We start from the raw sequence: 27527 nt of genomic DNA, 5'->3' as shown, positions 1-27527 counted from the left end.
CTGCTCTCATACATTTTGCGCCCTTTTTCCAGGATTACCCATGCAGGCGCCATAGCTCGGCAAGCATGGAGCCCGCTCAGATCTCCGCTGCAGTTTTGACCATTGTAAATACCTCACGCATTATCCAGCAGAATGTGCAGTACAGGACATGGACTCAGAACGTTCCTAGAAACACGGCATGTGGTGACTGGGAGATCATGTTGTTAATGGGGCAGGTTCTATCCATGGAACGCCGATTCTGGGCCCGGGAAACAAGCACAGACTGGTGGGACCGCATGGTGTTGCAGGTATGGGATGATTCCCAGTGGCTGTGAAACTTTCGTATGCGTAGGGCCACATTCATGGAACTTAGTGTCTTGCTGTCCGCTGCCCTGAAGCGCAAAGACACCAAAATGAGAGCAGCCCTCACAGTTGAGAAGCGAATGGCCATAGCCCTGTGGAAGCTTGCAACGCCCAACAGCTACCGGTCAGTTGGGAATCAGTTTGGAGTGGGCAAATCTACTTTGGGGGCTGCTGTGCTGCAAGTAGCCAACGCAATCATTGACCAGCTGCTATCAAGGGCAGTGACTTTGGGAAATGTGCAGCCCATTGTGGATGGCTTTAATGCCCTGGGGTTCCCTAACTGCGGCGGGCGATAGATGGAACGCATATCCCTATCTTGGCCCCAGAACACCGGGGCGTCCAGTACGTAAACTGCAAAGGGTACTTTTCCATGGTGCTGCAAGCACTGGTGGATCACAAGGGACATTTCATTGACATCAACATGGGATGGCTGGGAAAGGTTCATGACGCTCGCATCTTCAGGAACTCTAGTCTGTTTGAACAGCTGCAGGAAGGGACTTACTTCCCAGACCAGAAAATAACTGTTGGGGATGGTGAAATGCCTATAGTTATCCTTGGGGACCCAGCTTAGCCCGTAATGCCATGGCACCCTGGACAGTAGTAAGGAGCAGTTCAACTATAGGCTGAGCAAGTGCAGAATGGTGGTAGAATGTGCTTTTGGACATTTGAAAGTGTGTTGGCGCAGTTTACTGAATCAGTTAGATCTCAGCACAACCAATATTCCAATTGTAATTGCTGCCTGTGGTGTGCTCCACAATATCTGTGAGAGTAAGGGGGAGACGTTTATGGCGGGGTGGGAGGTTGAGGCAACTCGCCTGGTGTCCAGTTTTGCACAGCCAGACAACAGGGCGATTAGAAGAGCACAGTAGGGTGCGCTGCGCATCAGAGAAGCTTTGCAAGCCAGTTTCATGACTGGCCAGGGTACAGTGTGACAGTTGTGTTTGTTTCTCTTGAAGTTACCTGCCCCCTATATATATGAAAGGAAATAAAGTCACAATTGTTTTAAAAATGTTCATTATTATTTGTTGCACAACACATTGAGAGAAATCAGAAGGTAGACTGGGGGGGGGGGGGACGTGGTTAGGAGGGTGGTGGAGGAGGGAAGGACAAGTCCAGAAACCAAATCAAAATTTCGGATATGCCAGCTTTCTGCTGCTTGTGCAAGCCTCTGGGGATGAGTGTGTGGGTCCCCGTAGCCTTTCCCCCTGCCATGTTCTTGGGCATCTGGGTGAGGAGGCTATGGAACTTGGGGAGGAGGGAGGGCGGTTATACAGGGGCAGCAGCAGCAGCAGTCTGTGGTCTTGCTGCCTTTCCTGCATTAGATCCACCATACAGCGGAGCATGTCAGTTTGCTCCTCCATGAGCTTGACCATAGCATCCTGCCTGCTCTCATCGTGCGCGTCACTCCTCTCTTCGTGTTCATTTAATGCTTTATGGGACTCCGCAATTGTTTGCCTCCATACATTCAGCTGGGCCCTATCAGTGCGGGAGGACTGCATGAGGTCGGCGAACATGTCATCCCGAGTTCGTTTTTTACGCCTTCTAATCTGGACCAGCCTCTGGGACGGAGTAGATAGGGGCCGCGTTGAAACATTTGCACCTGCGGGAGGAGAAAAAGGGAGGATAGTATTTTAAAAGATACATTTTAGAGAACAAAGGGGACACTCTTTCTCAGTGAAACAGGCAATTCATAGTACACAGCACATGTTCTTTCTGTACAAGGTCGCATTTTGCCTCTTATAGTGAAGTGCCTGCCACTTTGGTGTGAGTAAGCCATCACACGTGGCTGGGCAACAGAATTCAGCTTGCAGGCAGCCATGGTAAGCCCTAGGGGCTCGCGGGGTCCTGCTTCTTCCTTATTCATTTCAATGCTTTCAAACTGCTGGGCCCCCTTTCCCATAGCAAGCAATGCCTGGTGGGTTTGCCATATAAAAGGAGGGCCTGCGGGCTCTCTGGGATGATCGCTTCACACAACCACCACCACCCCGCACCCACCGTGTGGCTCCGATCAGGCTCTCACTCACCAGAAGTGCCTTTTCCAGAGTCATGGTCTGGGAGCCCGCCTTGGGAGTGGGGGGAGGCTATTGGCTCCAGCGTTAAGAATAGTTCCTGGCTGGGGGGAAAATGGATTCCCCACTTGTCGCCTGTGCACTGTCCTCCTCCTCCTTCTCCTCCAATAACTCATCCTCCTCGCTCTGTGCAACTCCCTCCTTGCAGATGTCCATGGACAGTGGTGGGGCAGTGGTGGCGTCACCCCCCATAATTGCATGGAGCTCATGGTAGAAGCAGCATGTATGGGGCTGTGACCCAGAGCGCCCATTTGCCTCCCTGGCTTTTTGGTACACTTGCTTGAGCTCCTTGATTTTTGTACGACACTGCTCTGTGTCCCTGGAGTACCCTCTTTCCGTCATGGCCCTGGAGACTTTAGAATACGTATTTGCGTTTCTTATTTTGGAACGTAGTTCTGCCATAACAGATTTGTCTCCCCAACATGCGATGAGATCCAGTACCTCCCGTTCGGACCATGCTGGAGCTTGTCTGCAAATCCGGGACTGCGTGGTCTCTTATGATGGTGCACTCTGCATGGTCGCCTGTGATGGTGGACTGTGCTGATGGTCACCTGTGCTGATGGTAACCAAACAGGAAATGAAATTCAAAAGTTCCCGGGGCTTTTACTGCATACCTGGCTAGTGCATCGGAGTTGAGAGTGTTGTCCAGAGCGGTCACAAAAGAGCATTCTGGGATAGCTCCTGGAGGCCAATAACATCAAATTGCATCCACAGTACCTGTAACCCGGAACTGCGATCTTGTAGCGCTACTCCACTTGCCGAGGTGGAGTACAGAAATCGGATTAAAGAGCCCTTTAAATCGAAAAAATCGGTTTGGTCGTGTGGACGGAATCAGTTTTATTTCAAATTAACTCGGCTAATTCTGAAATAACCACGTACTGTAGACCAGGCCTAAGTTTGTAAGGGCACTGAAAGTGTTAAGATCGGTTTAAAATGCGTTTTGCTTTTATTTCATTTGACCAAATCTGACTTGTTGTGCTTTGATTTATAATCACTAAAAATCTATCTTTCATAGCTAATAAATTTGTTTGTTTATTCTACCTGAACCAGTGGATTTGGTTTGCAGTGTGTCAGAGACTCCCCATGGGATAACAAGCCTGGTACATATCAATTTCTTTGTTAAATTGACGAACTCATATAAGCTTGCAGCATCCAGCTGGCATAACTGGACACTGCAAGACGGAGGTTCCTAGGGTTGTGTCTGGAATGGAGATATTGGCTAGTGTCATTCGGTTGCACAATCCAAGGAGCAGCTTACATGCCAGAGGCTGTGCGTGAACAGCCCAGGAGTGGGGGTTCTCACAGCGGAGCAGGGTAAGGCTGGCTCCCAGAATCAAGGATTGGAGAGGCCTAGTAGATCAGCGGTCCAGATAACACCAGAGGGGAATGTCACATTCGTGTCCTGTTCCAGCGTTGATAGAATCATAGAATATCAGGGTTGGAAGGGACCTCAGGAGGTCATCTAGTCCAACCCTCTGCTCAAAGCAGGATCAACCCCCAACTAAATCATCCCAGCTAGGGGTTCTTCAAGACTGATCTTAAAAACCTCTAAGGAAGGAGATTCCACCACTTCCCTAGGTAACCCATTCAGTGCTTCACCACCCTCCTAGTGAAAAAGTTTTTCCTAATATCCAATCTAAACCTCCCTCACTGCAACTTGAGACCATTACTCCTTTGTTCTGTCATCTGCTACCACTGAGAACAGTCTAGATTCATCCTCTTTGGAACCCCCTTTCAGGTAGTTGAAAGCAGCTATCAAATCCCCCCTCATTCTTCTCTTCCGCAGACTAAATAATCCAGTTCCTTCAGCCTCTCCTCATAAATCATGTGCTCCAGCCTCCTAATCATTTTTGTTCCCCTCCGCTGGACTCTTCCAATTTTTCCACATCCTTCTTGTAGTATGGGGCCCCAAACTGGACACAGTACTCCAGATGAGGCCTCACCAATGCCGAATAGAGGGGAATGATCACGTCCCTCGATCTGCTGGCAATGCTCCTACTTATACAGCCCAAAATGCCGTAAGCCTTCTTGGCAACAAGGCACACTGTTGACTTCTCGTCAACTGTAACCCCTAGGTCCTTTTCTGCAGAACTGCTGCCTAGCCACTCGGTCCCTAGTCTGTAGCAGTGCATGGGATTCTTCCACCCTAACCTATCCCTACCCTCCAGCATGTCTACCGCTCTTCCAAGTTTAGTGTCATCTGCAAACTTGCTGAGAGTGCAATCCACACCATCCTCCAGATCATTAATGAAGATATTAAACAAAACTGGCCCCAGGACCGACCCTTGGGGCACTCCGCTTGAAACCGGCTGCCAACTAGACATGGAGCCATTGATCAGTACCTGTTGAGCCCAACGATCTAGCCAGCTTTCTATCCACCTTATAGTCCATTTGTCCAGCCCATAGTTCTTTAACTTGCTGGCAAGAATATCGTGGGAGACCATATCAAAAGCTTTGCTAAAGTCAAGGAATAACACGTCCACTGCTTTCCCCTCATCCACAGAGCCAGTTATCTCCTCATAGAAGGCAAACAGGTTAGTCATGCATGACTTGCCCTTGGTGAATCCATGATGACTGTTCCTGATCACTTTCCTCTCCTCTAAGTGCTTCAAAATTGATTCCTTGAGGACCTGCTCCATGATTTTTCCAGGGACTGAGGTGAGGCTGACTGCCCTTTAGTTTCCCGGATCCTCCTTCTTCCCTTTTTTAAAGATGGGCACTACATTAGCCTTTTTCCAGTCATCCGGGACCTCCCCCAATCGCCATGAGTTTTCAAAGATAATGGCCAATGGCTCTGCAATCACATCCGCCAACTCCTTTAGCACCCTCGGATGCAGCGCATCCGGCCCCATGGACTTGTGCTCGTCCAGCTTTTTTAAATAGTCCCGAACCACTTTTTTCTCCACAGAGGGCTGGTCACCTCCTCCCCATACTGTGCTGCCCAATGCAGCAGTCTGGGAGCTGAACTTGTTCGTTAAGACAGAGGCAAAAAAAGTATTGAGTACATTCGCTTTTTCCACATCCTCTGTCACTAGGTTGCCTCCCTCATTCAGTAAGGGGCCCACACTTTTCCTGACCTTCTTCTTGCTGCTAACATACCTGTAGAAACCATTCTTCTTACTCTTAACATCCCTTGCTAGCTACAACTCCAAGTGTGATTTGGCCTTCCTGATTTCACTCCTGCATGCCTGAGCAATATTTTTATACTCCTCCCTGGTCATTTGTCCAATGTTCCCCTTCTTGTAAGCTTCTTTTTTGCGTTTAAGATCAGCAAGGATTTCACTGTTAAGCCAAGCTGGTCGCCTGCCATATTTACTATTCTTTCTACACATCGGGATGTTTTTATCCTGCAACCTCAATAAGGATTCTTTAAAATACAGCCAGCTCTCCTGGACTCCTTTCCCCCTCATGTTATTCTTCCAGGGGATCCTGCCGGTTTTGTTCAATATCTTCATTAATGATCTGGAGGATGGCGTGGACTGCACTCTCAGCAAGTTTGCAGATGACACTAAACTGGGAGGAGTGGTAGATATGCTGGAGGGTAGGGATAGGATACAGAGGGACCTAGACAAATTAGAGGATTGGGCCAAAAGAAACCTGATGAGGTTCAACAAGGACAAGTGCAGAGTCCTGCACTTAGGACGGAAGAATCCCATTCACTGCTACAGTCTAGGAACCGAATAGCTAGGAAGGAGTTCTGCAGAATAGGACCTAGGGGTTACAGTGGACAAGAATCTGTATATGAGTCAACAGTGTGCCCTTGTTGCCAAGAAGGCTAATGGCATTTTGGGCTGTATACGTTGGGGCATTGCCAGCAGATTGAGGGACGAGATCATTCCCCTCTATTCGACATTGGTGAGGCCTCATCTGGAGTACTGTGTCCAGTTTTGGGCCCCACACTACAAGAAGGATGTGGAAAAATTAGAAAGAGTCCACCAGAGGCCACAAAAATGATTAGGGGTTTGGAGCACATGACTTATGAGGGGAGGCTGAGGGAACTGGGATTGTTTAGTCTGCAGAAGAGAAGTATGAGGGGGGATTTGATAGCTGCTTTCAACTACCTGAAAGGGGGTTCCAAAGAAGATGGATCTAGACTGTTCTCAGTGGTAGCAGATGACAGAACAAGAAGTAATGGTCTCAAGTTGCAGTGGGGGCGGTTTAGGTTGGATATTAGGAAAAACTTTTTCACTAGGAGGATGGTGAAGCACTGGAATGGGTTACCTAGGGAGGTGGTGGAATCTCCTTCCTTAGAGGTTTTTAAGGTCAGGCTTGACAAAGCCCTGGCTGCGATGATTTAGTTGGGAATTGGTCCTGCTTTCAGCAGGGGGTTGGACTAGATGTCCTCCTGAGGTCCCTTCCAACCCTGATATTCTATGATTCTATGTGGGCGTACCATGGATTTATATAGCGGCATGATATTTTATTTATATAAAACATGATATTTTCCTATTATATATCCCTTTTTAAATTATTCCCAGCATTCTGCTCGCTTTTTTGACTGCTGCTGCACATTGAGTGGATGTTTTCAGAGAACTATCCACAATGACTCCAAGATCTTTTTTCTGAGTGTAACAGCTAATTTAGACCCCATCTTTTTATATGTATAGTTGGGATTATGCTTTCCAATGTGCATTACTTTGCATTTATTAACATTAAATTTCATCTGCCATTTTGTTGCCTAGTCACCCAGTTTTGAGAGATCCTCAGTCTGCCTGGGTCTTAACTATCTTTAGTAATTTTGTATCATCTGCAAATTTTGCCACCTCACTGTTTATCCCTTTTTCCAGATCATTTATGTATATGTTGAATAGGACTGACCCCAGAACAGACCCCTGGGGGACACCACTATTTACCTCTCTCCATTCTGAAAACTGACCATTTATACCTATCCTTTGTTTCCTATCTTTTAACCAGTTACCAATCTGTGAGAGAACCTTCCCTCTTATCCCATGGCAGTTTACTTTGCGTAAGAGCCTTTGGTGAAGGACCTTGTCAAAGGCTTTCTGAAAATCTAAGTACCCTATATCCAGTGGATCCCCTTGGTCCACATGCTTGTTTACCCCCTCAAAGAATTCTAGTAGATTGGTGAGGCATGATTTCCCTTTACTAAAACTATATTGACTCTTCCTCAACAAATTATGCTCATCTCTGTGTCTGACAATATTGTTCTTTATTATCGTTTCAACCAGTTTGTTCAGGACTGAAGTCAGGCTTACAGGCCTAGAATTGCCAGGATCACCTCTGGAGCCCTTTAAAAAAAATTTACACTGATGTAATAGTGCTTTGCACTGGTTTAATGGTACTTTGCACTGGTGTAACGGAGCTTTAGGCTGGTGCAGCTATTGAAGTACAAATCCCGCTAAGCAAACAGCTGCACCAGCAAAGCCTCCAAGCGCGGACCAGCCTCAGCCACGCTGCCAACGGGACACCCCAAATTGTGGCTGCCCCTAGGCCCGCCCTGCTCAGCCCGGCCACGCCCACAAGAGGCGCTACAGCGGCCACTGACGCGTGTTTATGCCGAAGTCCATTGAGACAAGGCGGCCCAAAGTCCCACCCTCCTGAAGGCGTCATTCTTACCCAGTAAGGTAACGTGTTTGATGAGTGGCATGTACATGAACCAATCAGCGTGCAGAGCGTAGCCACAGCCGTTCCGGGATTCGGGACCCCTCTCTCATCCAATCATTCCAAGGCTACTGGAGGAGTGACAGGCTGGGCGCCCTATGAGCGGCGGGGCGGGGCGCGCAGGAGACGGCTGCGCTGCGCTGCGGGCGAGTAGGTCGGTGCCATGGCGGAGAGCGACTGGGACACGGTCACGGTGCTGCGCAAGAAGGGGCCGAGCGCGGCCCAGGCCAAGTCCAAGCAGGTCAGGGGGGTGCCCCGGAGCCCGGGCGGGTCCCGTCCCGTCCCTCGGCTCTGCCCGCCCCCTCCCTGGGCAGCCGCGGCTCCCCGCCCCGCCCGGCCGCGGCGCCGCGAGCCCCTCGCTGGCTGGGGAGCGCTGGGTTCGGAGCGGCCGGGCCGGGCCGGGGATGAGTCGCCAGCAGCCCGCGGGCGGGCGTGGCTAGGCCGGCAGCCCGCCCCTCTGAGCCCGGGCTCGGCGCTCCCCGGCCGCACCCGCCATGTGGTCTCTGCACTGGGGCGTGGGTCCCCGGCTGGTCCCCGGCGGCCGCAGCGTCTCCCCGCGGGCTCTGGGGGCTGTTCCTAAACGGGCTCCTTGTGTTCGGACTTCGGTCCCCGGCAGGAATTATTACTGGCCCGGGGCGAGCTCGTGTCAGCCCCAGTGGGACTTGCACCGCTACGATCTAAGCGGGCCCGGGACGATGAGTGGAAGTAGGGATCCCTCGTGTGCACCAGAATAATCCTCTTTGGGGTCCTTGCATTGCTCACCACCCAAACCCATTTCGGAAGCGGGCTGGATATTTCCTGCTAGCGGGGCCTTTTGTTCAGGGCATAACTGTACTGAATGGCATACTCTAATCCCTGGCTCTCAACCAGGGGTCTGGGGCCCTCTGCGGGCTGCCAGCTGGTTTCTGGGGGGCTGCCACGCAGGGCGAGCATCAGACTCACTGGGGCCCGGGGCAGAAAGCTGAAGCCCCATCGCTTGGGACTAAAGTCTGGGGCCCGGAGCCCAGCCACCTGGAGCTGAAGGCTGAGCAACTTCGCTTTGGAAAGCCCCCTGTGGTGTGTGGCCCTGGGCAATTACCCTGCTTGCTACGCCCTAAGGCAGGCCCTGGCTTTCATATGCCGAAAACCAGTTATTGTGGCACAGGTGGGCCCTGGAGTTTTTGTAGCATGGGGGGGCTCAGAAAGAAAAAGGTTGAGAACCCCTGCTCTAATAAACAGTACTGAATGCAGAATCATGTCAATGCTCTGATGCAGCACAGTTGAAAAGAGTGTAAAATAGAAAAGGGATTTTTGTCTAGCTTGGTTTGTTCCATTGCTGACATGTGGGGTAGGCTTTTTTCTAATAACTTGGTGTCTGTGCAGTAAGATTAATCTACCGAGATTATTGTACAGTGACAAATTGCTGCTGTTCTTTCTTGTGACAGCTTGGTGCTTTCCCTGTTTTTTGCTGAAAAGACAGAATTGACACTTTGAGGCTTCATTCTTATCCAGGAAAAGCACTGACTTGGCAAGATATAATGTTGCACCTTGGATTGCTACTTCTAGTAGGAATAAGGATGAATACAGCTGGAAATACAGAATTGCAGATAATGTAGTGACCCTGCTAACCAGGCTGAGGGGGCATTTGGCATAGATTCTAAAAATTAATCTTAAATCTCTTAAACTCTTCCAGTGTTGCATTGGCTTGTTCTTGTGTGTGTTTGGACATTCAGTGGCTTTCAAAGGTCTTTAACTTTAACAGTTAACTTACTGTATATTAAAAAGAATATTTCAAAACTGCTGTGCATCAAAGAAGCTGGCTGATGCAACATAATTGGGAGGACCTTCAACAAGTATAAACTACTTGGAGTGTATGTTCTGCCCCAACCCCATGGAAGGAGCCTTTGACACACATCCGATGCTGCAGTTCTCCTATTGTCTATTTCAATTTTAAGGATTTTTGTGGCTGGACAACAGTCCAGTCTTTCTTTGGGAAGAAGAAGCTGCAAACTGCCCAAGTGCATATTACTTATTTCACATGTGGGTTCATTGCCTGAAAACAAAGCCATGTAGCTATTTGATGCAACTACTGTTGGGTGGCAATAAAAACGAACACAGAATTCCTAACTGATAACAGTCCGTTCGTGTACAATTGTGCAGAACACCTGTATGAGAACCGTCGCTTAGCTTCGTAGCTAGTTTCGTAATCATCTGTCACCTTGATGCTTTTGCCCCTTGTGGTACAGCAACTGAATACCAAGTTCTGTGAGCTTTGCCTATCATCTGTTTGTTCCTAGGTAACTCTAAAAGTTCCAGGGTGAAACTGGAGCATGTAGTTTTGGTATCAGTGGAGATAAGTACTTATCTCCACTAACTTGTACTTAGTTTGAGTTTGTGTTGATAATACTAATGGTTAGTGCTGCATTTTGTTTATTGGCTACTGCAAAAATAACCATCTATAGACTGCAAAAAGAAGAACAGGAGTACTTGTGGCACCTTAGAGACTAACAAATTTATTAGAGCATAAGCTTTCGTGGACTACAGCCCACTTCCTGTAGTCCACGAAAGCTTATGCTCTAATAAATTTGTTAGTCTCTAAGGTGCCACAAGTACTCCTGTTCTTCTTTTTGCGGATACAGACTAACACGTTTGTTACTCTGAAACCTGTCATCTATAGTCTAAGTATCAGAGTGGTAGCCGTGTTAGTCCGTATCCACAAAAACAATGAGGAGTCCAGTGGCACCTTAAAGACTAACAGACTTAAGCATCTCCATACATCTGAAGAAGTCGTGTTTTTACACACACTAGCTTATGCCCAAATAAATCTGTTAGTCTTTAAGGTACCACTGGACTCCTCATCTATAGTCTAATTATTTTAGGAGAGCAGGTGGATAAGTAGCTAGGTATGGAAACAATCTCTTATCCAGCCCTGGGAAGTCATAAAAGAGCATTTCTGTATATGACTTTAAAAAAAAAAATTCTGGCAAGTTTATAGATAGTTACTCTTTAACTAGACAATATTTAAAAAGTGATGCCCTCAACAAAACATCTGCGTGAATGAGATTAGCTCATGTATAAGGTTAAGATTCTGTCACGGGTATTCAGATTACAGGCAATAAACAGAAATTCGTGGAAGCCTGTGACCAGTCTCTGACTTTCACTAAAAATACCCGGGGGGGCAAAAGGAGGAACAAACAGCGCCGCCAGGGCTTGCAGCTGCTCCAGCCCCACCGATGCTCCTGTGGCAGGGGCTGACTGCTGCTTCTCCAGCCCCAGGATGGCTGACCACACTCTGGCTACTGCTCCAGAGGGTTGGGGACCTCTGCTCTGGTGCTGGGCTCCTGGGCAGGCTGCTGGCTAGCTGTTTGGGGGCCCCAGAGCGGGCTGCTGGCCCTGCCCCAGAAGAAGTCATGAAGGTCCTAGAAAGTCATGGAATCTGTGACTTATGTAACATAATTGTATACATAACCATGTGTCTTCAGATACATGCAGCTTCAGGGTCTGTCTGCAGTGCAATGTAAGCCCAAGTTTAGTAGAACTCAAGTTAGCAGAGCCTGGGTTTGTTAATTTAGGGCTTGAGCGTCTACGCTCACTTGTAACCCCAGGTTAGGATTGTTGAACCCTGGGTCTCAGCCTGGGGCGTCAGCATCTACACTGAATTATGCGGGCCCAAGTCCAGCCACCCATGTCCTAGACTTCCTCGTGCCTTCCCAAAATGTGGCCACTCTAGCCCTTTTGTTTGTGGTGTGGTGTGGGAAAACTTGACCGTCCACCAAACCTGACTATTCACAGGACAAAGAAAATCAGCCCATGGGATTGTGGAATACTTTCCGCATTTTCCTCAAACACAAGTCTAGCGGGACTGCATCTACACTTCAAAGCAATAGGGATTGAACCTTGGGTCCCAGCTTGACTCTGGTTAAGACCCTTCACCCCCAAGGGGTCCTGGGACTCTGGATCAGAGTCCTGGGTTAGGGGCACCAGCCCTCCCCCCAAGCTTCATACCACATTTGGGTGCAGTTTGCAGCAGGAGGGAAGATGCTGCCCCTCCTTTCCTCAGCTGTCGTTGCCGCTGGCCAAGCTGCTCCCCCGTGTACCTGGTCTCACTAAGTTGGGGTGAGAGGACAGGGCTGATTCGTGCCTCTGGCTCAGAAATTGGTGCTTCAGCTGCTGCTATACTGAAAAAGTGCTTGGTGCGCTGACAGACTCACTCATGCGCACACTTAATCTCCCTCACACATTCCGCCCAACACTTCCCTTCTCCCTCACACACTAGTGGTGGTGATGTTACTTCTTGGTACTTCCCATCAAAATGCACATATATTCTCTGTATTGTTTTCTTTCAAAGTTCTTTAAGAACTACAGTGCTGTTGTTTTAGTTTTTTGACTGGTGTGTCCATTTCCTAGTTTGTTTTTCTTTCTTATGCTTAAATTTAATTCTTTCCGTAGTGAGTGATAAAATGCTTAACCTGTCCTGGCTGGAGTAATTATCATTATTACTTACCATGTTGAGCTTTGTCAATCATTTATTTAAAATGATAGAATCAAATGATGTTATCCTTCTAGAATGTAAATTTAGCTTGAATTCACTTTAGCAATGGCAGTTTAGCTAATTTTTTTTCTAAACACATAACTTTAGACACACTGCAGATGCTTATTTATTTTCAAATAGTATTTTTAGTTATATCTGTAAAATAACTTAAAATTCGTATGGCAATAAATGCGATTCCAAGTCTGATACTAATAGTAATGGAGTCAAATGTTAGTGAGTCACATACGTGATTGTGATCAGTAAATATAAATGACAAAATAATTAGAAAATTTTCCCATTCTTAATAAAGGAGAAAAAACATAATCACATGTTAAAGTTAAATACATTTTTAGTCGTTTGAAAACAATTGAGTAAAATAGAGTAGATAGTGGCAGTAACAGAGTGTCTGTTAGAGAAAGGAAGTATATTTTATTTATTTTTATTTATCTCTACTAAAGATAGTGTGTAAAGTATCAAAGGTGTTTCTGATATCTTGAATTGATACCTCAAGGCTTGGAAATATCTTGTGGTATTGTCTCCTGATCTAAATTTACATATAAACTTAAATATGGCTTTAATTGGGGGTTGTATATTTTTTCTTTATATAGTAATTAAGAGTACTGTATCAGCTAATTTCTAAGGGTGTGTCTATACTACAAAGTTAAGTCAATTTTATGTAAATCGACATTGATCCTCCGATTTAAGCAAGTCGATCTTGTGTGTCCCCACTATGCTCATTGTGTCAGCAGAATGCATCCTCACTTGCAGGGCTTGCACAGAGCGCTGCACTACGGGTAGCTATCCCACAGTGCATGGAGCCGAGTGGAATTTTGGGTTGGGCTTACTATGCCTCATGGGACCAAAACATTTGCGCGAGTGGTTATAACATGGTATTAGCCACCCATGATGTACTTACCTCCCTCCCTCCCTGAAATCAACGGCAAAGAAACCAAGCCTTTTTCGCGCCTTTTTTCTTAAGCCTGGGTTACCCACGCAGATGCCATAGCACAGCAAGCATGGACCCCGATCAGCTGTACACTGTTGTTGTGAGCATTACAAACACCTCATGTCTTATCCTGCAGTATATACTCAGCTGAAGCAGGAGCTGCCGCACGGAACGATGTGATGCCACACAAGCAGCCCTGCTGGAAGCCATGGACCTGAGCAATTTACAGATGCTGGTGGCAGTCGTGCATCATCTTGACACGGTGGAATGCTGCTTCTGGGCCCAAGAAACAAGCACTGACTGGTGGAACCACATAGTTATGCAGCTGTGGGATGACGAGCAGTCGCTGCAGAACTTTCGAATGTGTAAGGCCACTTTCATGGAACTGTGTGAGGAGCTTTCCCCAGCCATAAAGCGCAGCAGTAGTAAAATGAGAGTTGCTCTGACAGTTGAGACACAAGTGGCGATAGCTCTCTGGAAGTTTCCAATGCCAGACTGCTACTGGTCAGTGGGGAATCAATTCGGAGTGGGTATATCTATTGTGGGGTCTGCTATGATCCAAGTTTCCAGGGCAATCAATAGACTTCTGCTATGTAGGGTAGTGACTTTGAGCAATGTGCAGGGCATAGTGGATGGTTTTGCCACTATGCAGTTCCCTAACTGCGGTGGTGCTATAGACAGAACGCATATCCCTATCTTGGCACCAGACCACCTTGCCAGAGTACTTCTCAATGGTATTGCAAGCGCTGGTAGATCACAGGGGCCGTTTCACCGACATCAATATGGGATGGTCGGGGAAAGGTGCATGACGCTCACATCTTTAGGATCTCTGGTCTGTTCAGGAAGCTGCAAGCAGGGACTTTCTTTCCAGACTGCAAAACAACCATTGGTGATGTTGAAATGCCAGTCGTGATCCTGGGAGACCCAGCCTGCCGCATGCTCCCATGGCTCATGAAGCTGTACACAGGCAGCCTAGACCACAGTTAAGGACCAGTTCAACCATAGGCTGAGCAAGTGCAGTATGGTGGTGGAATGAGCCTTTAGACGTTTAAAAGGCTGCTGGTGTTGTTAGCTTACTAAGTTAGACCTCAGTGAAAGCAATATCCCCATTGTTGTTGCTGCCAGCTTCGTGTTCCATAATATCTAAAACAGGGAGAAAAGTTTCTGGCGGGGTGGAGGGTCAAGGCAGATCACCTGGCAGCCGATTTTGAGCAGCTAGACTCCAGGACAATAAGAAGAGTACATGGAAGGGCTGTGCGTCTCCAGGAGGCTTTGCAAACTAGTTTCAGCAATGTGACCCACAGTAATGTGACACTTGTGTGGTGGTCCTTACCAAGCTGTCCCCTTCATTGCATTTTCTCCCCCTGTAAACTCCACCCCCACTAACCACAGTGTGCTGAATGAATGAAGAGCCTTCTCTCCTCAATCCGTTAAGTTTTATTATGGTCTCAAACACACAGAGCCAGCAAAGAAAAGTAAGATAACCTGGGCAAAGGGGCTGATGATAATGCGGGGGAGGGAACAAGGACAGCTTGCTTATAGTTGCACAATAACCATCAAAGGTGTGGGAATGGGCGCCTTCTGGTCCTTGTACCCTCCCCTGGTATTGAATGTAAGGGATACCAGACTTTCCCCCCGCATCCTAGGATGTTTGCGGTGCGGGGAGGATGTAGAACTGGGTGATGATGGCAGCAGGTTCAGCATTGGCTCCAGAGGGACTGTAGCATCCAGCTGCCTTTCTTGAACCTCAGCTAGATACCTCAACATGTCTGTTTGCTCCTTCATAATCCACAGCATCTATTCCTTTGTGACATGCTCTTGTTCCCTGCATGCTCTCCTTGTGCAGGCTATCGCGCAGTGTAATCCTCCATGCTCTGAGCTCCGTCTTGTCACTTTCGGAGGCGTGCATTAATTAATTGAACATGTCCTCCCGAGTCTTCTTTTTCTGCCTTCTAATCTGGGAAAGTCCCTGTCCTGGTGTGGAGGATGTGCCGATGGACAAGGTTTCAGCTGTAAAGAATACAAAGCACAAGGGTAGCATTGAGAGTAAATACACTGTTTCTGGTGCAAGGTTAATTCTTTTTGTAAAAGAAATTCCCCTCAATGCACTTCCCTGCAAGCCACAACGTAATCACAACCACTGGCTATTGCAAGAGTTGGTTTGATGCTGCAGCCATGGTGAGTCACGAGGCATGGGCGAGAGGTCTTGTCTTTACAAAAGCTGCAGCACATCCTTGGGATCACAGGTTGGAACTTGAGAAAAGCCCTCTTCCCCTAGCAACCTGGATGGTGCTTGAGGACAGGCACCAGTGTCAAGCCCTGCAAATAGTTTGATTGTTACAAAAGCAGCACCGAGTTGGGGGGGAAGGGAGACGAACGGGAGACACCCCCACCCTTTTAAATGCTGGTTGCTATATGCGGTGATCCCTTCCAACCACAACCAGGACACGCTTGGGAAAGCGTGGTTCTGTGACCCAGAATTCACCGAACTGGGGGATTACTTGTCAAATTGCTTGTGGTTTAAGGGCTAGCATTTAAAACTCCCCCTGTTTCCCCTGCGTGACCACATACGATAACCCTCTCCTGAGGGTAACGGAGGCAGAAAGGGAGCAGATGCTGCAGGCGTCTGGGTACAGACCTGGTCCTTATGTTGCAATGCTGTGTGCTGCAATGATGCCAGCAGAGTAAATACTGGAGTGGCGTGGGAAAGTCTCCTACCGTGGTGGATGAAATACGGCAGCTCTTCCCAGAAACACTCTGCAAAGGATTGAAGAGTCCCTCCATGAAGGATTCCAGGGACATCCCCGTGCACATAAACAGTCTTTTTTTTTGTGGAGAGCACCCTCTGTGTAGCTGGAGTGGTCACCGATACCCATGACACCTACTTCTTTGTTCAGATTCAACATTAAAAATAATAGCAGGTAACCCCTACAGTTTGACTGGAAATGTGGACTCACCAGAGGTGCCTTCCCCAGCATCATGCTCTGCCGGCAGTTGGTCCTGTGAGGGAATGGGCTCCAGAGTTTAAAAACGGTTCTTGGCTGTCGGGGAGAATGGATCCTCTGCTTGCCTTCCTCGCATTCTCCTCCTCTTCCTCATCAACAGTGTCCTCGTTGTTGTCCGAGGTCGCCCGGGGCTCCTGGGAGGTATCCACAGAGCATTTTGGGGTAGTGGTGGGGTCGCCACCAAGAATCCCATGCAGCTCCTCGTAGAAGCGGCATGTCTGTGGCTCAGAACCAGAGCGACTGTTCGCCTCCCTTATCGTCTGGTACGCTTGCTGAAGCGCCTTTATTTTCATGTGGCACTGCTGCGTGTCCCTGGTGTTGCACTTTTCCCACATGCCCTGCGTGATTTTTGGCAAAGATGTCAGCATTTCCTCTGCTGGATCGGAGCTCTGCCTGCACGGACTCTTCTTCCCACACAGCAATCAGAGCCAGCACCTCCTGTGCTCCATGCTGGAGAGCGTTTGTAGCCTTGAGCATCCATGGTCAGCTGTGCTGACGAGCTCTCCATGCTGATTAAACAGGAAATGAAAATTCAAAAGTTTCCAGGGCTTTAACGGGGGCGACTGTTTCCTGTGTACCTGGCTGATGTGCAGTGGAGTTGAAAGTGCTCTCCAGAGCGGTCAAAGCAGAGCACTGTGGGACACCTCCTGGAGGCCAATTCATTCAAGTTACACAACGCACTGTCTACACTATCCTCATGTCGACCCTTTGATGTCGAATCAAGCACTATGCTTCTCATGGAGGTGGAGTACAGAAGTCGACTTTACAGGTCCCTTAGGTCGGAGGAAGGGGACTCGGTAGTGTAGACACATATATTATATTATTAAATTGACCTAATGCGGCTTATGTTGATCTAACTTTGTAGTGTAGACCAGGCTCAAGTTATCTGCAAAAACCTTAGTTATTAGGTGCCTAAGTAGCCCTTGAGTCATGGGTAAAGTCGCAGTCTTCTCCTGTCCTCCCCCTCCCCCCCATCTGAAATGGCACCCCTGCCCTGGGTTTGCACAATTTATGTGTAGATGGTGGATTAGGCTTGAGCATGAGTTTGCAGTCTAGACACACCTCTAGACATTATCCTAGCCCATTTTACATTGTTTTCTCAGTAATAGGGACTACAGAGCAATGTTTCTTTCTCAAACTGGGGGGAAAGAAGATTAAAATCCACATAACAATTTTTTTTTCTCCAGGACATCCAAAATGTGTCTCTTAATATGGAGAGTTCTTCCAGTGTACTTCTCAGAACTAATACATCTCCTCTCCAACTGGCAAAGCAGGCTACGTCCTTCCCTCTCCTTTGGTAGCAGAATTATTGTGGGTTGCTTGGATACATGCTCAGGGAGGATGATTTTATTTTTTATTATTTATTTATTTATTTTTGCTAGCAGCTTGGCTGTTTGTGGATGATAAATCATTCTTTGTTAAAGTGTTTAAATAGAGATCTGTGCCTTATGTCAATGGAACTAATCTTGATAAAGTTAAATTTTCTTATTTCTAGGCAATCTTAGCAGCGCAGAGAAGAGGAGAAGATGTAGAGACCTCCAAGAAATGTAGGTATTTCTGTCTGGGGGGTGGGTAGGGAAGGCCAGTTTCATGTTTTCCTTTAACTTCCTGGTAACCCCTGTCACGGCTTTAGGGTTAACTGCACACACACCCCAGTCTTCCTCAAGTGTACCCACTTCAGATTTCTGGCTCCTAGCTGTTGCCTCTCTCAGGCAGGGATGCTTCTCTCTTCCCCCAGACTGGGGATTTAGGCTTTTTGCAGTACCTATGTGTTTAACCTTTCTGCAGGGGTTACAACAGTGTGTACTAGTTACAAAGCAAATTGCATTGAATAGTAGGGTGAAAGCATTACAGAGGGAACATGTTAAACAAATAAAAGTTCCCATATGCATGGTAAAAGCTTACCAAAGGTCACTATTCATCCTAGGCGGCCCTAATAAGCCAAAGTCTTTCCAACTCTTCTGCAAGGGTTCCCTCCCATCTGTTCTCTTAGACAGAAGGTCGTGGCCATTTGTTGAATTAGAAAGAAGACTCCCCGTGTCAGTTTAATCTCAGTTTTTTTTTATGCCAAAAACCTTTCATTGTCTGTCTGGTCTCTGGAAAACCCAATTTGAACCGTTTATATGCCAACCTCCCCAGGGGGTGATACCTCTCTGGAGGTGTTTGCGTCCTGAGTGATTCACCTTAATTCCACTGGCCACCACACTGATGATTGGTGGTGGGTGGGAGGCACTGGGAGGAAGGGGGAGTTGCTGATCAGCCAGACTATTTCCTCTCTCTTTCCCTCCCGCCCCCATGGATGTTCCAGCCCTGGAGCCCCCACAGAGTTGGCACCTGTGCTTTTACACTGCTCTGACTGTGTGAAGTGGACCCTTTCAGTGGGTATAAACATCACTTGCTCCTAAATCAAGGCCCCTTTATGCTTATTGAATTATGTAAAAAGGACTTGGTCTAAATGAGAATCGGGCTCTGTATCTTTTTAAAAATAGACTTGCTTTTACATAAATTAATTCATTTATGTATTTTGCATTTACAAAACTATAAAAACAGATAAAGCCTTTTTTGGGAAATTACCAAAAATATAATTTGGGCTAAAATTCTTTAATCCAAAAATGCAGCCTGGAGCAAATATCTAAAAGATAAGATCCTAGTGGCTGATGTATATAAAATAGAACTGTTAGAGTCTTTAACCATAGCAAACACTGTTATGCAGTGGAGCTAAAATAATACATATTTCCATAAATTCACTTTCAAAATACAAGAAGTGAAATATATAAAAATAGCTATTGCACTAGTTTTTAATTATGAATTAAATCGTTACAGATGTTGGAACTCTTGAAGTCTGTTATGTTGACAACCTGAGTATTTAAAGTTCTTAAACATTTACATAAGACACACTGTTAAAGACGTGTAAACATGTATTTACATAATACAGTGTAATGGTACTATTCTGTCTATACTTTGTGGCTTTCCCCCTAAAAACCGTAAATATTCGTTATTTTCTCTAAGACCTCTTAACTCTCAACAGTCCTTCAGTCTTTGTTTTGCAGAGGTCTCAGGTCAGGCTCTGACAATACATAATATATGTGCTTCAGTAGTTAAGGATGATAAGGAAAGTTTAAGAAAAGAATGGGGAGAAGTTAAGAATGGTGAATGTTGATTTTTAAATTTGTGCATTTCCTTTCTTGATGTTGATTGTAATAAGGTAATCCGGAAAAGGATAAAACACATCTCTAGCTCTTTAAAGTACCCTCTTCTAATAAAGTTAGCTATATGTAATGATCAGAGTTGAAAGCAAATATAAATTTAAGTGGAAGTAAAGGAGAAGGGGGATCCAGGGGTAGTCAATTATTTTTTGTCAAGGTCCAAATTTCTTGGCCAAGGTATAGTCAAAGTCCGGATTCCAGAGAGACATTTTTCACAATGAAAGTGCCCCTGTTCAACAAACACATACGATGCTGTGCATTAGTAATATACCCAGAGCCTATTGCTTATTTTGTTAAATGAAACCAAACCACCGTATAACGTAAAAATAACCTCCAAGAAAGATGTAATAAATTACAGCTGAGACTTTGAGAAAGTACATAGATAAAATGTCAAATAGGTGTCTGAAAGTGTTTTAATGCTATGTTTACAACTGTTTTGTTTTGAATTTACAAAGAGTATTAACTTTGCTTTTGTCAAATAAAATTATTGTAGGCATATATAAAACCACATTTGAAACTTTAAAGCCTTTTGTGGCTTATTTAGTATTAGTATCAGAGTTTGAAAGAAAACAGTTCGTACACATGAGCTCTTTATCTTAGCTTTATGATTCAAGTCTTTCATTTAATACATGCGTGTGGGTGTGTTTTGTTAAGCAAAAGAATCCTGAATAATCACTGTGAAATATCTGTTAAAACTTCAGTATCACTACTGAGAATGAAATTTTATATGGCAGTACAGATTTAAAATAAAATATGCATGATGAATATATAATACTCCCCATCTGTGGGAAAAGTGACAGGCCCTGTGCTGGACAAGGGCCTTGAAGTTTGGAGTAGAGTTCAGTCAAGGCAAGACAACTCCAATTACTTCCCTCCCCTCATTCCCCATGTTGCCCGCTGGCTCCCGCCATCCCACTCACTGAGCCCAGATGCCAGCTCATTCCCCCACATGTCCCACTCGTCCCATCCCTGCGCTGCTATTGGCTGGCGGGGCTGCGACCGCACAGGCAGCTGCTCTAGGGACACACTGCACCCAGCCGCCTGCCCCTGTTGGGGGGGCCCTGCGCTGGGAAGCAGACAGCCCTAGCCCAGGCTCAGCTTCACCCCATTTGACCTTTGTGCTGGGAGGGGTGGCTACAAGGGGGGGGGCTAAGGCAAGTTTTGGGGTGACTGTAGCCCCCCCAACACTGCACCTGACTCCAAGATTCCACATTGTCCCTTCTAAATAAACAAGGAAACATAACCAAAACTCTTCACTTTAAGAGTTTTGTTTATCTCTAATAATCCGGTATGGAGGCAAAAATACTGTGCTCTTCTTGCTTTTCAAAGTTTTTCTGTGTGTGGTGTTAGAAATTAAGGTCTCTTACAGCTTGAGGGAGTCTGTGCTAACTGGAAATCTAATGAACTGCCAAAAGAGTGAAAACTTGGAGGGGAAGGGATTTTTATTCAGGCTGTTAAAAACTTTGTGGATTTTTGTGTTTTTTTGTTGTTGCTAATGCTGAACATTATCTTTAGTGGTTAACGTTTTGGAGAAGGAACATCTTCATTAAAAAGTCAACACCCTCACCCCTTGGATTATTCTGTGAGAATTAACAGTACATCCTCTGAGACCTTCAGTGGGTCCTGCAGTAAAACCAGAGGAAATGGGAGTTGACACTGATCCCTTTAAAAACAAAACCAAAAAACCCACAACCTTTCAGTTTCTTATATCTTGACACAACAAGTGGGACTACGCTAATAACACTTGTGGAGGACAAAAAGTTGGGAGGTATTGCTAGTATGGAGGAGGATAGACTATAACATGTGAAGTTCTGGATGACCTTGTAAACTGAAGTAATAGAAATAGGATGAAATTTAATAGTGCAAGGTCATGCACTTAAGGACTAACCACAAGAATTTTTGCTATCAGTTGGAAGTGACAGAGGAGGAGAAAGACCTGGGTGTATTGGCTGATCACAGGATGACTATGAGCTGCCAATGTGATGCAGCTGTGAAAAAGGTTAATGCCACCCTAAGATGCATTGGGCGAGGTATTTCCATTAGAGACAGGGAAGTATTAGTACCATTATACAAGGCACTGCTGAGCCCTCATCTGGAGTAGTGTGTGCTATTCTGGTCTCCCATGTGTAAGAAAGATGAATTCAAACGGAACAGGTGCAGAGAATGGCTACTAGGATGATCCAAGGAATAGAAAATCTACCTTATGAGAGGAGACTCAAAGAGCTTGGCTTGTTTAACCTAACCAAAAGGTATAAATACATCAGAGGGATAAATACCAGGGAAGGGGAAGACTTATTTAAGTTAAGCACCAGGGGAAACACAAAATCAAATGGATATAAACTGGCCATGAACAAGGTTAGCCTTGAAATTAGATGAAGGTTTCTAACCATCAGGGGAGTGAAGTTCTGGAACAGCCTTCTAAGGGGAGCGGTGGGGGCAAAAGACATATCTGGCTTCAAGACTAAACTTGGTAAGTTTATGGAGGGGATGGTATGATGGGACTGCCTACAATGGCATATGGTCCATCGTTGACTGCCAGTAGCAAAAAACCCCTACATCCAGAAATGAGACACTAGATGGGGAGGGTTCTGAGTTACTGCAGAGAATTTTTTCCTGGGTATCTGCCCGGTGGGTCTCGCGCACATGCTCAGGGTCTAACTGATCATCATATCCAGGGTCGGAATTTTCCCCTGGGGTCAGATTGGCAGAAATGCTGGGTTGGTTTATTTTGCCTTCCTCTGCAGCATGTGGCATGGGTTGCCTGCAGGTTTAAACTAGTGTAAATGGTAGATTCTCTGTAATTTGAAGTCTTTAAACCATGATTTGAGGACTTCAGTAATTTAGCCAGAGGTTAGGGGTCTATTTCAGGCGTGGGTGCAGGAGGTCAGACTAGATCAGTGGTTCTCATCCAGGGTCCCCTGGGGAGCCGTGAGCAGGTTTCAGGGGGTCCACCAAAATGAACCAAAGAGCAGGGCTGGCATTAAATTCTCTGGGGCCCAGGGCTGAACCCAAAGCCCGAGCCTCACTGCCCAGGGATAAAGCCAAAGTCTGAGCAACTTAGCCTCATGGGGCCCTGAGCGGTTGTCCTGCTTGGTACCCCCTATCACTGGCCCTGGTTTTTAATCTACTGAATATGCAGAGAAACAGTTGTAGTGGCCTAGGTGGGCTGTGGTTTTTTGTAGTATGTTGGGTGGGGAGGGCTCAGAACAAAAGAGGTTGAGAACCCCTGGACTAGATGATCATGATGGTCCCTTCTGACCTTAAAGTCTATAAGTCTATACATCATAAGCAAAAAGGATGTAAGCCCAGTTAAATTATTTGCAGGTCACTTTGAAATTACAATGTATATCAAGGAATGTTGGTTTGAAATGCGTTAATTTTTTTTTTTAATGATTAAAGTGCACTGTTGAGGGAAAGGTAACAATGTTTGAATACCCTTATATATATATATGGTTGGCAAATGCGTGCACAAGAGGAAGGTAATTCTGCATGTTTGAAAAACAGCCTTAACCATTCATCTGACAACACTAGAAATTCCTGAAATCCTTGACCACAAATGAAAATTAGTTCTACAGAAAGTAAAAACTGGACATATCTGTAATCTAGTGTGGGTATAGAGCTTTCCGGTTGAGGTTTGGATGGAATTAGCTTTGTTGCTTGATTAGACAGTGTGATATTTTATACATGTACACTAAAATAATATGAATTGTGAGAGTACTTGGGTACTTCCCTCAAATGAGTGTACTTTAACTTTTCTTGGTCCATGTACACTATTGAGTAACAGCTTTAAGACAAAAATAAGGCCCTTCATACTCCCCAGTGAACTAGACTTAAATTACACCTCTACCTTGATATAACGCGACCCGATATAATACACATTCTGAAATAATGCGGTAAAGCAGTGCTCCGGGGGGGGCTGTGCACTGCGGTGGATCAAAGGAAGTTCGATATAACGTGGTAAGATTTTTTTTTTTTTGGTTCCCGAGGACAGCATTCTATCGAGGTAGAGGTGTATGTGGTAGACTTGAAGTTCTGTAGCAGTTCAAAGTCAACTTAATATATTAAACTGAAATATGAAAACCAATAATCCAATAGTCTTTGTGTTTTGGTAGTGCATTACATTTTATTCTGGCCCTAAATTTTCAGTTTTCAACATGTCACAGACTGCAATGTACAATTCCATCATACAAGTTGTGGTGGGAGTGGTAGGGGATCTTGGAGTGCTTGGCAGCTGGGGTAGGGGGTTGCAGGGTGAAACATTAACAGGGCTTCTGGTAAAATGGCCAGCAGCATGGTTTAGGTTGTTGTCATTAGGTTTCAGAGTCAAGCCAATTAAGATTAATAAAGTAGTTAAGACCTGGCTCAGGTTTTATTTCAGGCAGTCTGCAGGCAACGTTGCCTCAGTTACACTTGAGTTTTGTTTGGAAGGTTTTCTTTGCAATCATCAATGCTGAATTTTTTTAATTAGAAGCTTAGGTTCTGAAGAGTGATTCTAGGGTAACTTCTGCATTAGTGGAGTGCCTAGGGACCTGGCTAAAGTTAATGGTGATGTGAATGGGTAGAGCGATGAATGCTGAAAACTCTACAAAGCTTGGGGAAGTTGATTGACTTTCATCAAAGTGCTTGTTCATCCTAGTACAGTTTTGACACCTGCCTCTTGATTTTGTTTTAAATGCTAGGGGCCGCAGGCCAAAACAAGCAGCATTCTATCACTAAGAACACAGCTAAGCTGGATCGGGAGACAGAGGAGCTGCACCACGACAGAGTCCCCCTTGAGGTGGGCAAAGTAATCCAGCAGGGCCGACAGAGCAAGGGCTTGACACAAAAGGATTTGGCCACGGTAAGAGCTTATCAGTATCGTTTGGTCTCTACTCCTGCCTCTCCTCAGCCAGGCTCTGTGTACGTGAGGGAGCTGGGTTGTAGATGGTGTCAAGTTAGCCTCCTGACCGGTGAGGTGATATCATCAAGGGTTAATAGAACACCTCAAAACTTTTCAGTGTATTGGTTAACTAGCAGCTCAGGTGGTGGACCAGGGACCTCTGTCTGGAACCTGTGAATACTCTTTAAGAACTGTGAGCTATGTTGTGGGCTGGAGTTAAAATGGCTTCCTCTCTAACTGACTTAGCCCTGGCATAGTAATTTCCGGTGTAAGGTGTTGAAAACCTATCTGTAATTGAGCTTTCAAACAGAAGTATCTGCCATGCTGCTGGACTGCTGTAGCTTGGATACAAAACCGATAGCGGAGAGTGTCCATGATTTCTTGAGAGTGAGGCAGACCTTTTTACAATACAACTGTTATCCGCATGGTAGCACCCAGACAGAAGAAACCAATGATGATAGGCAGAATTCACTCTTGCAAGCCTGGTGTACTTCTGGGAAGATGCAGCCACTCGTGTAATATGGGATGTCTTGGGTTTGTGTTTCTGAATGTTCACTGTTTGTTAAACTGATGTGTTTAAAGCACATCTTCTTTTTAGAAAATCAATGAAAAACCACAAGTTATTGCTGACTACGAATGCGGCAGAGCAATCCCCAACAACCAGGTTCTGGGCAAGATCGAAAGAGCCATCAGTGAGTGTCAGATGCATAGTAGCATCTAAAACCGCTTCAGTGTGGGGGAGAGGGATGCTGCTGCTGTCGTTGATGAACATCTACACTTAACTCCTTTCCATTGCACCCAGCATTCTCTAGGGCAACAGCATGTGTTGCTCTGCTGGTAGGATACTTGGGGGGTTGATGTCAGGGCTGTTTCTTGGGTTCACCTATGGCAGTGGTCACCAACTGATCAATCGCGATCGACTGGTCGATCCTAGAGGATCTCTCGGTCAATTGCAATCTCTAGTGGTGTAGCAGGGGCTGCTGCCAAGGCAGCTCCCTGCCTTCTCCGGCCCCACGCCGCTCCCAGAAGTGGCCAGTGCAGCCCCGGGAGAGTGGGGGACAGGAATCTCGCTCTGCGTGCTGCACCTCTCTGCAAGCACTGCCCCCGCAGCTCCCAGTGGAACGAGGAACTGTGGCCAATGGGAGCTGCAGGGGCAGTGCTTGCAGAGAGGGGCAGCCGCAGGGCCATGTGCTCCCTCCCCAGGGGCACGTTGGCCCCTTCTGGGGACGGCGGGGGGCCAGGGTAGGCAGGGAGCCTGACTTAGCAGCAGCCCTGCTACACCATCAACTGGGAGCTGCTGGAGGTAAGTGCTGTCTGGTGGGAGGCCACACCCCAGTCCTGAGCCCCCTCCTGGAGCCAGCACCCCGAGCCCCCTCCTGCAACCGAAGCCCCAGCCGTGACCTCCCTCCCAGAGCCACCCTGTACCCCATCCTGCACCCCAACACTACCCTAGCCCTGACCCCCCTCTCCCAGAGCTTGCACCCCTCACCCCCTCCTGCATCCCAACCCCCGCCTCAGGCTCAGCTCAGAGCCCCCTCCCATACTGCGAACACTTCAGCCCCAGCCCAGAGCCTGAGCCCCCTCCCGAACCTCTACCCCAGCCCAATGACAGTGAGTGAGGGTGGGGGAGAGCGAGAGGCAGACGGGGGGGGGGGGGGGGGGGAATAGAGGGGCCTTGGGGAAGGGGCAGGGTAGATCCTGGGTTGCCCTTAAATTCAAAAAGTGATCTTGGGCGGAAAAAGGTTACAGACCACTGACCTATGGGTCACATTGCATCCTAACATTGAGATTGTTTCTGCTGATTCAGAAGCTTTCAGCCCTCTGCAGGGATTGAAAACTCACATTGGTTCAGTGTCTTGGACTTGCTCTAGCCCTATCAGACAGACACACCTGAAAGCCTTATGTAAACCCAAAGTCATGTATTTGGCAAGTAGACAAGGGTTATGTGAATACATTGTGCCATTGGGGGTGGGATGAGTGCCCAGCTTTCTAGTTATAGAAAGCCCCCCTCCCCTCCCCCGTATTATTCTTCAGGCAATGACTCTGCTAATGTCCTGTAAATTATCTGAGCAAGGATCAAATTTTCCAATTACCTGTTTCTTTTCAGTTATGTATAAAGACTGATTTTTTTCTTAAATAAATCTCCCTTTCTCCTGCTCCTCCCTCTAGTGTACTTGTTCTGTCTTGTAGTGGGTGACTTCTCCCTTCCCTCCATCCCTCACTCCAAGCACCTTAGTTCATTTGTTGGGCTGTTTGAGGATTCAGGGTGACAAGCATGTAGGGAGGATTCAAGTCAAACTGCTGAAAGTTGTCTCCTTTGTGTGTCATTCCAGGCCTTAAGCTCCGTGGAAGGGATATTGGAAAACCACTTGAGGCTGGCCCAAAAGGGAAATGAAAACAAAGCCTCGAAATCAGTTTGTTCAGACTGATCTCATCTGGCTGGTGCTCTTTAACCACCAGAATCTCTCTTCATATTGCCAAGCAGAACAAGAGGGTTTCAGACTTGCTTGGGGGGATGGGGACCTGCAGAATTTCTACCTGCTGTAAAAAGGCAAACTTAAGTAATTTTCCTGATTTTTGTTTTTTCCTTTCTCTTTTCTGGAGATTAAGAAACTAAACCCAATAAATATTGCATCTAATTTTGCCAGAAAAGTGTGTCTTGGTGTTCAGAACTAGCTATTGATAAGACAGTTGGGGTGATCTGAAGTAGGATAATTTAATTGAACCAATTTTAAGGGAGGGCAGGTTGTAAGTATTTGGGAGAGGTGGGGGTTGGTTAGAGTCCGTATTGAAAAGGGGTCGGTTTTGGGCACTATATTGGAATGACGTTTGTTCCTTCCAGCCTGTTTTAAAGAGATGTATAATAAAGTTTGTTACCCTTCAGTTGGCTGGTGTGATCATTTCTTGGGTCTGTCTGTTGGAGATGGCTCACCTCCCCAGCGCCTGTT

The 27527-nt window shown here is 46.6% G+C and overlaps 1 protein-coding gene and 1 long non-coding RNA gene across 2 annotated transcripts; one reads left to right on the top strand and one right to left on the bottom strand.

Annotated features, from left to right (window-relative positions):
- Positions 1-1358: 1358 nt before the first annotated feature.
- On the bottom strand, positions 1359-8121 carry LOC135976508 (uncharacterized). Its single transcript, XR_010593681.1, has 3 exons — positions 7989-8121; positions 2367-2962; positions 1359-1942 (listed from the first exon to the last, which is right to left on the bottom strand). It is a non-coding gene; the product is annotated as an uncharacterized LOC135976508 (long non-coding RNA).
- Positions 8088-27462, top strand: EDF1 (endothelial differentiation related factor 1). Its single transcript, XM_005295601.5, has 5 exons — positions 8088-8274; positions 17990-18041; positions 24380-24540; positions 25178-25271; positions 26913-27462. The coding sequence occupies exons 1-5, from the start codon at positions 8197-8199 to the stop codon at positions 26972-26974; spliced, it is 447 nt and encodes a 148-aa protein (XP_005295658.1). The 5' UTR covers positions 8088-8196; the 3' UTR covers positions 26975-27462.
- Positions 27463-27527: the final 65 nt, after the last annotated feature.

This window comes from Chrysemys picta, chromosome 18, assembly GCF_011386835.1.
Source record: "Chrysemys picta bellii isolate R12L10 chromosome 18, ASM1138683v2, whole genome shotgun sequence".
Classification (NCBI taxonomy): domain Eukaryota; kingdom Metazoa; phylum Chordata; order Testudines; family Emydidae; genus Chrysemys; species Chrysemys picta.
The sequence above is the reverse complement of the archived record's forward strand: the minus strand, read 5'-3'. Positions and strand labels throughout refer to the sequence as shown.